The 12686-nt window shown below is 36.6% G+C and overlaps 2 protein-coding genes across 2 annotated transcripts; one reads left to right on the plus strand and one right to left on the minus strand.

The window, feature by feature from the left end:
- The first annotated feature begins 6304 nt into the window (after positions 1-6304).
- On the plus strand, positions 6305-7207 carry LOC122297040. The gene has a single exon (XM_043106829.1). The coding sequence runs from the start codon at positions 6305-6307 to the stop codon at positions 7205-7207; it is 903 nt and encodes a 300-aa protein (XP_042962763.1).
- Positions 7208-7864: 657 nt separating this feature from the next.
- Positions 7865-11943, minus strand: LOC122297439 (leucine-rich repeat receptor-like protein kinase TDR). Its single transcript, XM_043107487.1, has 2 exons — positions 9072-11943; positions 7865-8637 (listed from the first exon to the last, which is right to left on the minus strand). The coding sequence occupies exons 1-2, from the start codon at positions 11620-11622 to the stop codon at positions 8303-8305; spliced, it is 2886 nt and encodes a 961-aa protein (XP_042963421.1). The 5' UTR covers positions 11623-11943; the 3' UTR covers positions 7865-8302.
- Between the last annotated feature and the right edge of the window lie 743 nt (positions 11944-12686).

Consider the following 12686-nt stretch of genomic DNA (forward strand, 5'->3'; position numbering starts at 1 on the left):
ATCACTGCCCGGAGGGAAGAAAACTGGGTGGGTGGTACAGGCCACGACGCCGGCGAACGGCGGTTCTGGGCTGATGAAGGCAAACGGCAAAATGGAGAGGAGAGAGAGCCGCGCGCGGGAAGGAAACGGGAGGAGAAAGAAGAAGAAAAAGAGAGAGAAAAGAAAAAGAGAAAAAGAAAAGATGTGAAAAAAAAGTAAGGTCCAGTCCTCACCTCTGGAGTCCAGAAACTGATCCGACGAGAACAACTTTAAAAGCTATAAAACGAATAAAATAATTTAAACATCACATCTAGCTAAAATATAATAAATAATTAGTAAATACTAACAACAAAATTTTAAATACAAAAACCAACTAAAATAAATTAAACAGTCATTTAAACACAAAACAATAATTAATATTAAGAAAGCTCTACAAAATAATTTTCACAGCTAAATAAGTTCAATTAAAATACAATAATTTAAAATAAAAGAACTAATATTTTAATTAAATTAAAATACTCATTCAGTGAAAATACACGTAAAAATGGAGTATCACATTTTGTGAACTAGACCAGATTTATTCGGTTCAGAATTTTCCCACCCTTGACCGGACCAACTCCTTAAGGATCAGGCAGGTCTGATCCCATTCAGGACGGTCTAGTCCGATCGGTCCATTCGATCCACCCTCGACCTCCTTTTTTTTTTTTTTTATTCAATGACATTTTATTTAATACTTATGTAATTATATTGTAATATATTTAAATCTATATACATATAGTATACTATTATATATATATATATATATTGTTGAACCTAAGGTTTCAGGTTTTGTGTAATTATATATCTACACATGGATTTTGATGATAACAAATGAATTCAAAGAATAAAGGAGTCTCAAACTCAAGTTGTCTACACAATGGAGTTAAGTACATCAAGGAAATAAGCATGAGCAAGAAGGGAACAAGTTCACATTAAAGTCATAGAGTAATGTTGTAAATCTCTTAAATTCGAAATTAGGATTAAGGTTCAAAATTAATATTTTATCATAAAGCATTAAAATACATTTTCCACATGTGCATGAATATTTTGAAAATTATATTTGAAAATTTTGAAAGATAATTGATTGTCATCTTTCACATGTGCATACCTTGATTAAAGGGTTGAACTTTGAAAATATTAAAGATGATTGATTGTCATCTTTCACATGTGCATGTTTTATTTGAATATTTTCAAAAGTGATTGATGATTTTCTTGACTTATGCAAAAAGTAAAAGATTAGGTTTGAAATATTTGAAAAGTAAAGTGTGCTCCTTTTGTCATATGCAAAAAGTAAAAGATTAGGTTTGAATTTTTTGAAAAGTAAAGTGTGCTCCTTTTGTCATATGTCAAAAGTAAAAGATTAGGTTTGGAGTTTTTGAAAAATGAATGATGTTGTCTTTGACAATTGAAAAGGAAGAACCTTTTATTTGAATTTTTTGAAAAAGTGAATGATGTTGTCTTTGACATGTGAATCTTTTTAAATTTGAATATGAAGTCTCATATGCCTATAAATAGATCATTTAAGAGTTTCACATTTACAACATCAAGAGCATACAACATTCATTCAAAACTTTCATTCTCTCTTCTCTAAGCATTGAGCCTTAATTCTTGTTCATTTTGAGAGATATAGTTTGTACTGTATTGTTCTTATTTCACTCATTGAGGAGTGTTTTCTGATAACCTACCCACTATCAGCTCTTGTATCAGAAAAAGGATGTGTATAACCCTTGTGCGTGTAGAAAATATTCTACACGGGGAATAGTTGAATCACCACGTGTAAGGTGATTGCAAGTGTAGAGGGTGTTCTACACGGATCCTTTGTAGCGGTGTTGTTCAAAGGTGTAATAGGTTTCTATCTCCACCTGAAGGAGATTGAATAGTGAATTCGGGAATTCTCAAGGGGTAGCTCGAGGCGATGACGTAGGCAGTGGGGCCGAACCTCGTTAACATACTGAGTTTGCTTCTCTCTTACCCTTACTCTTTATATTTATTACTATTTCATATTTTGTTTATATTTTATATTATATATTTGATTTATAATTGTTATTTTTTTAATACAACTCAATTCACCCCCCTCTTGTGTTAGTCATCTAGGCAACATATATATTAGTAATACGCTAATACTATTTGTCTATTATTATATAGTAGATTAGTAATAGTTATTAACTTATTTACTATAGCTAATAATACACTAGTACGAATACTATAACTAATAACTATATGTAATAATAGTAATATTATATGTAATATATTAGTATTACTATATCTCTTCAAACCCCACACATTTATTAATACTCTATGACACTTTTATTACTTTTATTACTTTTACTAAATAATAGTAATACTTTTATTATTAATACTCTATGTAGTTATATTAAATATTATACAGATAATACTCTATATAGTTATAGTGATTTAATACTAACATATTAAGTTAACTATACTAATATTATTATAAATTTATACATATACTATAATTTATATTATAACTTTTATAATATATTAATATATTAATATATACTAGTACTATATATTATAGTTATACACTAAAGAATATAATACTTATGTAATATTATGATATAATATATATATTTAATTTATACAATTATTTATATAAATAATATATATAATTTTTTTTTAATATTTCAATTGGTCCGATCCGGGATGGAAAATCCATGAACTGCGGACCGAACCGAATGAATTCGGTCCTCCCATTTTTGGACCAGACCGGACCGAACCAATTCGGTCTGATCGGTTTATCCGATCCGAACTGGCCGATGCTCTCCCCTAGAAAAAAGCCAAATCTACCAATAGGATGTCATTTTTTTTATATTTAATAAAAATTTTATTACAAAGAATAAGCACAACCCAAATATACAAGAAGTATACAAAATAAATACCTACGACACATTAGAAAGCATAAAACTACGATTGATATTATCATTCTTTACAAAGATCTTAGCCCACAAACTCAAAGTAGAAAAAAAAAAATTAACAAGGATCCTTAAAAGAATGCTCTGTCTTTAAAACATCTCTCATTCTTTTCAAGTCATAAACACCACATTAAACATAGATAAATCATTTTCTATCTAGCAGCAACACATTTGCTTGCCTCAAAACCACGCCAACATGTAAGGAAATCCACAACTTCCTTAGGCATCACCCAATATAAATCTATCTGACCAAGAACCTTATTCCACAATAGGATGTCCTTGCTCATGTTAATCAATTTCTAATTTTTTTTTTTTCTCAAAAAATATCAAAAGTCTTTTATAACTTTATAATTAAAAAATATATATTTTTTCTCTATTATCTATTGGGCCATACAAATTACATTCTTTTTTTTATAAAGATATTTGATGAGTTTATTGATTTACAAGACTTAAACATAGGGCTTAGGAATAAATGTGATATTTGATATTGATTCCATTTATCACCAATAAGCAATACGTATCAATTTGTATTAGCTATAAATCATAAGATTTCAATATGGATGAAGTTTTAAAACTATTTTTTGTCTCTGTGGTTATACGGTTTTTTAAAAAGGTTATGCTAAAATCTTAACATTTTTGAAGTAATCATGATTTAAGGAACAAGTTCCTAGTTCGGCCAACAACTCAATATTGACCAACCTTCATTGCAACTTGCTACAACTTTCAAGAAAAGAATAATTTTACACATCAGACATGATTTTTTTATTTTTTGCCCTATCAAGTATGTAATGTAGAGATGATGAGTAGAAGAACTCAATTAGTTTTGTAAAAATTAAAAAAAATAAATAAAAATTAAAACATATACAGTGTGATGTGTAAGATGATGTTTAATAAATTTTCAAAAAAATATCTTCAATCTTATATTTCATTAAAACAATGATTTTATGCCTTCTAATTGGAAGTGGGTAAAGAAAGTGGATGCAAGGTGTATGATGAAAATCTATGGAGAGTCATCTTTTTTTTAAAAAAATAAAAATAGTGAAATATTGTTCATTCATTCATAAACGGACATTATGACTCTAACCTGAGAAATACAAGCCAACTACTAACTATTCGAGCTCCCCAATACACAAATTTCCTTATGACTGATATGATCTTATCTAATGCTGTGATAACTTCTCCAAACAAATCGTCTGAGAGACAGCATTCTATATCTTAGAACAATATCTAAGACAATAACAAATCCCACACATAGAATGGAGCCTTATGGACCCTTGGTTCTGGAGACAATGTTATCCTTTTTTTTTTTCCTAATACAAACTAAAACAAAGTAAATAACAAAAAACATAAATACATGAAAAAACAAAAAAACAAAGCACAAAACAAAGGCTTTCGTGGCGTGTTGGGAGTATGACGGTTAGTCAGATATGAAGTAATCAGTGGCTCTAGACCCAAAACAGCCACACGTGACAGTAGAAAAGCATCCCTGGTAGAGGCATATGGGATTCACACACCAACTTTGAACCGCATGTGTGGCTCATGCGCTACTTCTTTCATCAAACTTCTTCACCCTTCTAAAGGATCAGCGCATAGGAAATCTTGTAATGGGGCGCGTGGTAGCTATTGGGTGCTGGAGAGCTACAGATCAGACTTTCGCCCTTCTTTGGCCTAAAAAACAAAAACATGAAAAAAGAAAAGAAAAAAACTAAGTAGAAGAGGGAGGAGAAATGAGGGAAGCAGGGAGGGAGGGAGGAGGAGGACGAAGCTCCACCCTCCTCTGAGTAGGTTTGATGATGGTGGGTTCTAGAGAGAAATTAGATGTTCTCTCTCTAAAAGAGTTGTGTTCATCCAGAAGAGCCATCTTATTGATATTTATAGTGCATATTACAGTAATACAAGACGCATTCTACCATTTGAGGATTGTGTTATACAAGATAATTACTGATATAAAGGAAGTACATAGTTGGCTAATTTTGGTTGCTAGCCATTGCATTATTTGAGGTTCGCATACAAGTGATTGGAAAGTTCTTTCTTACACTGATGTAGCAGCCCTTGTGTGTGTGGTTGTTTCCATAGGGGTCGAGTCTTCATTTGGTAAGAGATCCGAGCTGATTATGCTTGTAGCCATTGATGGTTGATCTGTGCTATTAGTTGGCCATCCCATCATCTCTTGGTTTCCTAAAAGAACTGAGTTTCATGCCATCATTTCCCATTTTGTCAAAAGAAATTAAGCACGAGCATTTAGATGCTGAAGGTCTCGATTCTGCATCTGAAAATTTTCGGGCACTAAACAGTTGCCCATCAAGTCTCATTCCATCTCAATTGCCAGGACTGCATCTCCATCCCCAACTTCTAAAACAAGCATTTGGATGTAGAAATTGAGTGGCTTTGGAGGTTGGTGTAGATATTGGATTTTGAAGGTCAATATACAGCCAGTGAAGCATATTTTCATAATCATTATGAGATTTTTCTTTACTAAATCAATGCCAAATGAAGAATTTTAAAACAAACATATATATAGTATATATAATTTGCTTTTTCTGGGACCTCTCATGTGGAGTAAAGCTGTTTTGCTTGGTAATGATCATTGATTCTATGTTATGGCAGCCATTGTTGCAACTATGGGAGGTAACAGGGGAAATTCTTAGGGGTCTTCTTTCCCTTGCTGCTTTACATTGTTTTTTCCATTCAGTATTTAACTCCCCCGTCCACATTCCATTAGCCTGAAGAGGATACCGAGGTGTTACCTGATAATTGTTCTATCCCACGATGAGGATAAAGAGGGGGATTTTATTTACAAGTATGAACTATATATATCATGTATGCAATTGATACGAGTCCAGAATTTAAAATCAAAAGGCTGTGAGGATGATTGCTTGATAATGTTAGTCTTGATTGTTCATGTGCGTAAAACTCACTCTAGCATGTGATTGTTCATGTTAGTCTTGTTTGTGAGGTGATTGCATCTTATCTCATTTACTTCTCGTAAATTTTTTTTAACGTTATTTAAATACAAAATATTTTTTAATTTTAAATATTTAATTTTTTTTTTTTACTATCGTTATAACTTTTTTCAATTTTTAAATAAAACATCAAAAATAATATAATTCTTTTAAATTTCAAAATAAATTTTTTTTTAAAAATCTATTAAAATATTTTAACTCAAATTATTTCAACTTTAATCGCATAATTATCATCCCATCTTGATATGGTTTTGCCTCAAACAGTAACTACAAAATCTTAAGCCGGAGACTCTATAGATTTGGGCATTGATCGGAATGGATATGCAAATGTATAAATTAAGCGTATGAATGTGAGAAAGTAAAAACCATAGAATGATCCTCCCGAATGCGATGACCGTGACCATGCAAAATCATCGTCTTCCTGCTGCTGTTGCTGCAACCACCCCACTGTCAGCCAGCAGCAAGCACACTGTCGCCTTCACCACGCCTCCAAACTACGCAGCTCGCCTCTCTCACCTCCTCACCCTCAAGGGCTACATTCCTCTTTGGTGCCCCACTGTTCTCGTCCATCCGACTCCACACATACTTCTTCCTTACCTATCTCCTCCCTTCCTCCAACCGTTCTCCGCCCTTGCCTTCACGTCACGTACCGCTATCCACTCGTTCTCCGAAGCCGCCGCCGCAGCCCGTCTCAACCACCCTCTCCTTTCCTCTCAAGGCGACACCTTTCTCATCGCCGCTCTGGGCAAAGACGCGGAGCTCATCGACAGTGACGTCCTAGCGAAGTTCTGCCACGAACCCAATCGGATTAGAGTTTTGGTCCCTCCGACCGCGACACCTAGAGGTCTGGTGGAATCGCTTGGGGAAGGGAACGGTCGGAAGATTCTGTGTCTGGTCCCCCTCGTGGTGGGTCTGGAAGAGCCTTCCGTGGTCCCTGACTTTCTCCGGGACCTGGAGGCAAATGGGTGGGCTCCGGTCAGGGTAAACGCTTACGAGACGCGCTGGGCGGGGCCGGAGTGCGCGAGGGAGGTGGTGGAGAGGTGCGAGAGTGGGGCATTGAGTGCGCTCGTGTTCACGAGCACGGCCGAGGTGGAGGGTATGCTGAAGAGCCTGAGGGAGTTTGGTTGGACGAACTTGGGAGAACTGGTGAGGGAAAGATGTCCGGAGATGGTGGTGGCGGCGCACGGACCCGTCACGGCGGCAGGGGCGGAGCGGTTGGGGGTGAAGGTTGATGTGGTGAGCTCCAGGTTTGACAGTTTTGATGGTGTTGTTGATGCTCTTGGATTGAGATAAATGACCGAAGGTGTTCGGAATTATTGATCAAGTTTGTATCTTAACTTCGTTTTCCTTTGGTAATAAAAATATTCAATTTTTATCAAGTGTCAGCATATTAAGTTTAAGTGTGGACTTTATTTATAATTAAAAACACACCAACTATGATTAAAATCTGCATCTTTTTTTTAGGTGTCCCAAAAATTGAGTGTTTAAAGATGACAAATTCTAAGATACAGATCAGAGCAAAATGGTTTCAGGACTGCTTTTCTGGTTTATGACTACTGAGTTCATACACAGACATTAAATTAAAACCAAATTGTTGGAGCAATCGGTAAAAGGGCAAAGCTGTTTAATCTCTTTTCCTGATCTTGATTTCTTAGTGTAAACCCTTCATAATTTTACTGAAGGTTATTGAGTATCCCCAACAGCCTAACCTTTTCATTAACAGTCTAATTTGCTTGTCTGCCCTGGAATAATGTGGTGTCACCATGATTGTCCATTTCGACCTTAACAGCACAACTTCATCCTGAAATAGCCTCTCCTACAGTTCAATGATTTATTTCAAGGAGCAGAATACTAGAACTGAGATTTCCTGGCAAACTGAGTTATAAAGAAGAAGTATCCTTGCAATCGGATTGAAAATTTAAATTGTTTGGGACTAGGTAATGACTGATCTGAGTTCAAACAAAGAATATATGATCTAGTAAAAAAAAATGAGAAAGTAAAGCAGACATTAAAAAGGTAGAACAAAATGAATCCCCCACACTCATTAGAGGGGTTAGTTTTGCTACATACAAGCACAGTTGCGCACTAATCTGTGTACCAATACTGATTTATTCATACTTAAAATTTAAATTAACACTATTTTCAATAAAATCTACTTTTTAACCAATCACATCATATTGGTACACAGATTAGTGCACAATTGTGCTTGCAACTATATTTTTCCTAAAGGTATATAACTTTATAGGCCACAATTCTGCAGCAAAGCAGTTGTATAGTTTATGGCAAAAGCAAGACCAAAATCAAATACCTACACACAGACACTCTTTTATAAGCTAACTATTTGCTACATCTGTTCTTTTCCTTTAATATGGTAATACGTAACCGAGATTATAGCCTCCCTGCTTTAGGAGTGATGTTACTGTCTTGTGGCCTCAGCCCATATAGCAGCTTCAGTGCCTCTTCCATGGATGGCCGATCACAGGTCCTACTCCTAGTACAGAGCAAAGCAACTTCAAGAACCAATTTGATCTCCTCTTGCACAGAGGTTCTAGGATCAACTTCATTCTCATTGTAAATTTCTCTCATAACCACCTCCGTCGGCTTGCTATGTATGCTTGTTTCTGCATTTGTCAACTTGCCATTGGTTAAAATTTCCAGAACGAGCTCTCCAAAGTTGTAAACGTCCATGTAAAGCTCGTCTTTTATGGCTCTGTTGAATTCATCTGTGCAAAGATACAGAAAATAAACCTCAGAAGGACTGCTTCTAGCTCCTGAATAGAGACTGAGAATATATAAAGCTAATAGATGCCGAGTCCAGATGTCTTCATTGTCTCTGTAGGCAAAATAGACTGGTTTTGATGTCCTCTTTGAAAAAAGTAACTAATTTGCTATTCCTGATTGTATGCTGTGATTGCCAAGGAATAATATTGGGGATACTCTTTGACCTAATAAGCAGCAACGTTCTTGGTTGTACCTGTAGTGATTTTTCAAAGCCTAGAAAGTACATGTACACGTTTTTCGGACATTCTCTGTAATCTTGGAATGTCTGGTGAAAACTTTAATTTTTTTCGTTTTACACAAAGGAATAAGCTGTTCATAGAATTCTCGGATCAGCTTACATGTACAACATGAGAGAATAATGTATAGTTATACATACCTGTTTCCTTGTTGGAATCTGCTGGAAATGAACCTTCATTCAACTGTTGCAGATATTTGAACCCAAATTCTGCCAAATGGGGTTCCATGTTTTCGTCAAAAACTATGTTATTCGACTTCAAATCCCCATGAGGAATTGCTGGATAACAGTCATGGTGAAGGAAACAAAGTCCCTTTGCAATTCCGACTATAATATTGCACTTGGCTGCCCAGTCTCTTTTCATTCTTATTTTCTCAGCTAAATTCCCATTAGGCAAGCAATCATACAATATATAAGCCAAATGCTTGTTGTAGCAAAATCCCAGCAATCTAATCAAATTCTTGTGCCTCGCATTTCCCATTCGTGTTATTAGTTCTGACATGAGCCGTATTCTCTTCGCTCCCCATTCGATTTTCCTTACCAAAACTATTATACCTGTGGGCAGAACTGCTTTGCAAGCTGAATCCGATTGTGTTTGCACTGTTTCTCTTGATTCGGCAGAACTGATGCTCCTCAGAACATCATTTACTGTAAATCGAGGGAGTCCAAGAAACGAGACAATCTTCCACTGGCCTCTAAATCCTCGCTGGAGATAAACTACGCTAAAAACCGATGCTGCAATGAATATGACCACCCCTGCACACAGTAGCAGGACCCATATAAGCCTCCCCGTGCCTTTGCTTCCCAATATTGCCACGCATGGTCTCAGGGGTGCTCCACATAGCTGAGGATTTCCAACAAATGCACTGCTACCCATTGATCTGAATAACTTTTCAGAGGGAATGGAACCGGTGATATCATTGAAAGACACGTTCAGAAGTAGTAAGCTTGAAGAATCACCAAACGTGACAGGTATTGGGCCATTGAAACTATTGTGTGACAGGTCTAGGACAGCAAGAGTAGGAAGACTTGCAAGAACTTCAGGTATATGGCCTGACAAATTATTATTTGCTAAGTCCACCCTCTCAAGAGCCCTGCAATTAGAAACACTTTTCGGGACAGTTCCTGCTAAACCGTTCATGTTTAGTTCAACAACAGCAAGGGATTGGCAAGATTGGAATGGAGGAATATTGCCTGAAACATTGCAGGAGGACACTGAAAAGTTCTGAAGAAGTGGCAAAGACCACGATTGTGCAGGGATGACGCCTCCTAATTCTCGGTTGTTAGAGATGTTGAAATATTGGAGCTTGGAAGCTTGGGATAGGTCTGAGGGAATCCCACCTGTGAACTTGTTCCTGGACAAATCGACGTAAGTGATATCAGACAGATGGCTGAATCTAAAAGGGATCTCACCTGAGAATGAATTATCTTCAAGTCGAAGACGAACAATTGAAGAACAATTTGAGAGAGATGGTGAGAGATTGCCAGTAAAATTGTTCGAAAACAAGATCAACTTCGATAGCATGCCTCCTGAACATATATCAGGAGGAATGCTGCCAATGAAATTGTTTGTGGAGACATCCACCCACTTGATTTTGGAGTTTCTGCCCAAGCTCTGTGGAAGTGACCCAGAGAAGAAATTGCTCCATATAAGAAGAGTTTCCAGGGATGGAATTTCTGCAATGCCTTCAGGGACAGTGCCATTCATCTCGTTGTACATAAGACTGAGCAGTCTCAGGTCCTTCAACTCGGCAAAGCTCTCAGGTATAGGCCCTGAAATTTGGTTATCGGAGAGATCCAAGCTTTTAAGAGGAATGATCTTGCTTAACTCCCACGGAATCAATCCAGTGAGCTGGTTTCTGAAGAGAAAAAGTGATTCCAGCTTCGTGAGATTGGAGAGTTGCTTTGGTATTTGGCCAAAGAGGTTTGCACCGGCAATGTCAAGATACTGAAGCTCAGTCATGTTGCCCAATTGCCATGGAATGCTTCCTTCATAAGTGTTATAGCCAATCTCCATATGGGTCACTGTTTTAAGTTTGCCCAGTTCTGGTGGTAAATTACCAGTCAGAAAATTTCCTGCCAGGTGAAGAAACTCAAGGCTCTTGAAAGAACCATATGCTGATGGAATTGGCCCCTTGAAATAACTCCCAGCTAAATTAAGAACTTTGAGATAGCCAAGCTGAGAAATTTCTTCAGGCAATGACCCTGAAAAGCTGTTGCTGAAGGCATCAAACACAACCAAGTTCCGGAGACCCGATATTCCAACAGGAAAGTGGCCAGAAAAATTGTTTCTACTGATATCTAAGCTTCTTAGACTGGTAAGATTGAAAATTTCAGCAGGAAGCTGCCCAGAGAAAGAGTTGTAGCTGAGGTTGAGATCAACAAGCTCGGTGAAGATATTGAATTGCTTCCCTGACATTACACCATTGAGATTCTTCATAGATAAGTCTAAGCCTATAACAATGGTATTGTTCTTATTGCAATTGATGCCAGACCAAGAACATGCATATACTTCTCCAGGTGCTGCATTCCCTCCAGAAGGCACAAGCCAGTCATTCAAACGGTGATAATCATCTATAAGCTCGGATTTTAAACTCAGAAGGGCCTCCGAGTATGGATCCATGGCTGATGATGCTAGGATGAAAATGGAAGCAAGGAGAAGATTGTAAGACAAGCGCTGCAAAATCTCCATTGGAACTCGCAGTGCATGAGAAAGAGGGACAACTGTAAACCCCCCCAGCAAAGCCGAGGAAAAAAAAAAGTGAACACCCCCGCTAAGAAAACTGTTGCAATTTTAATAAGATATATACTGAGTATTTGTTTTATTGGGTGAGAATTTCATGGGGACTAGAGAAAGTAAGCTCAGCTGTGCAAAAAAGGACAGAATTAGTGAATGTCTGTGCAGTGATCACTTGATATGAGAATATTATTGGTTTGCTTTTGGGAGCAAGAGGCGACCTTTGTGTGCTTGTTTATTTGGATGGTGTTGGCCATTAGGGAAAAAAGCTTTCATATCTGGGGCATCGTTTTCTACCTTTTTAACTGGAGATAATCCAATTAAGTTTGTTTGCAGCAGTGACTATGATTTTGAATTGGTATTTGAACACAGTGGGGCATGAATAAGAGTCATCATCCATATCCGTTTTTTTTAATCTTTTATAAAATGAAATTATTAAAATTGTCATGATGTGTTGTCTTTGTCCATTGGACAGATTGAAGGAAATTGCTGAATTTAAAGTAAGGTGGTGGACAGTTATATGTTGCAATATTGTTAATTGGCTTCCCTTATTTTTATATCTTTTCCATGGCAACTATTTATGCGATCATGGAGCATAATGCATGGGGGATAAAGAACGTGCAAGGAATATTATGCCATGATTATGTTACCACCGAATATATAGGCTCGGGCATATTATATATATCTCAGAAACGCAAAAATCATCCTCGTACTGTTTGTTTTCTTGCTAGTGCATGAGTGAACAGGGATCTCCTTATGTTTCTTTATTTCCCCAAGCTAGCACTTTATCTGGGGATTGGCATATTACATATGAAGCCTGGATCCTTTCTTAATTTTAAATTTCTCTCTGATCTATTTCCCTAAGTTTCTCTCTGACCCAACCTGCCAAACACTATGCATGCATTTTAAGCTCTCCTCCTTTTTTTTTTTTTTTAGTCTGGGCATATCATGATCATTTATTGATCCTAGTAGGGTGGATGGTTGGTGGGATTTTAATATTTCTGATACATGCTGAGTTA

This window comes from Carya illinoinensis, chromosome 15 (genome assembly GCF_018687715.1).
Source record: "Carya illinoinensis cultivar Pawnee chromosome 15, C.illinoinensisPawnee_v1, whole genome shotgun sequence".
Lineage (NCBI taxonomy): Eukaryota > Viridiplantae > Streptophyta > Magnoliopsida > Fagales > Juglandaceae > Carya > Carya illinoinensis.

What these genes read in the sequence shown, in the direction of transcription:
- LOC122297439 (XM_043107487.1), bottom strand. Translation starts at nt 11,622, where the DNA reads ATGGAGATTTTGCAGCGCTTGTCTTACAATCTTCTCCTTGCTTCCATT. An exon ending in AGATTCCAACAAGGAAACAG is followed by an intron (nt 8,638 to 9,071) that starts GTATGTATAACT and finishes ATCTTTGCACAG; the next exon opens with ATGAATTCAACAGAGCCATA.
- LOC122297040 (XM_043106829.1), top strand. Translation starts at nt 6,305, where the DNA reads ATGACCGTGACCATGCAAAATCATCGTCTTCCTGCTGCTGTTGCTGCA.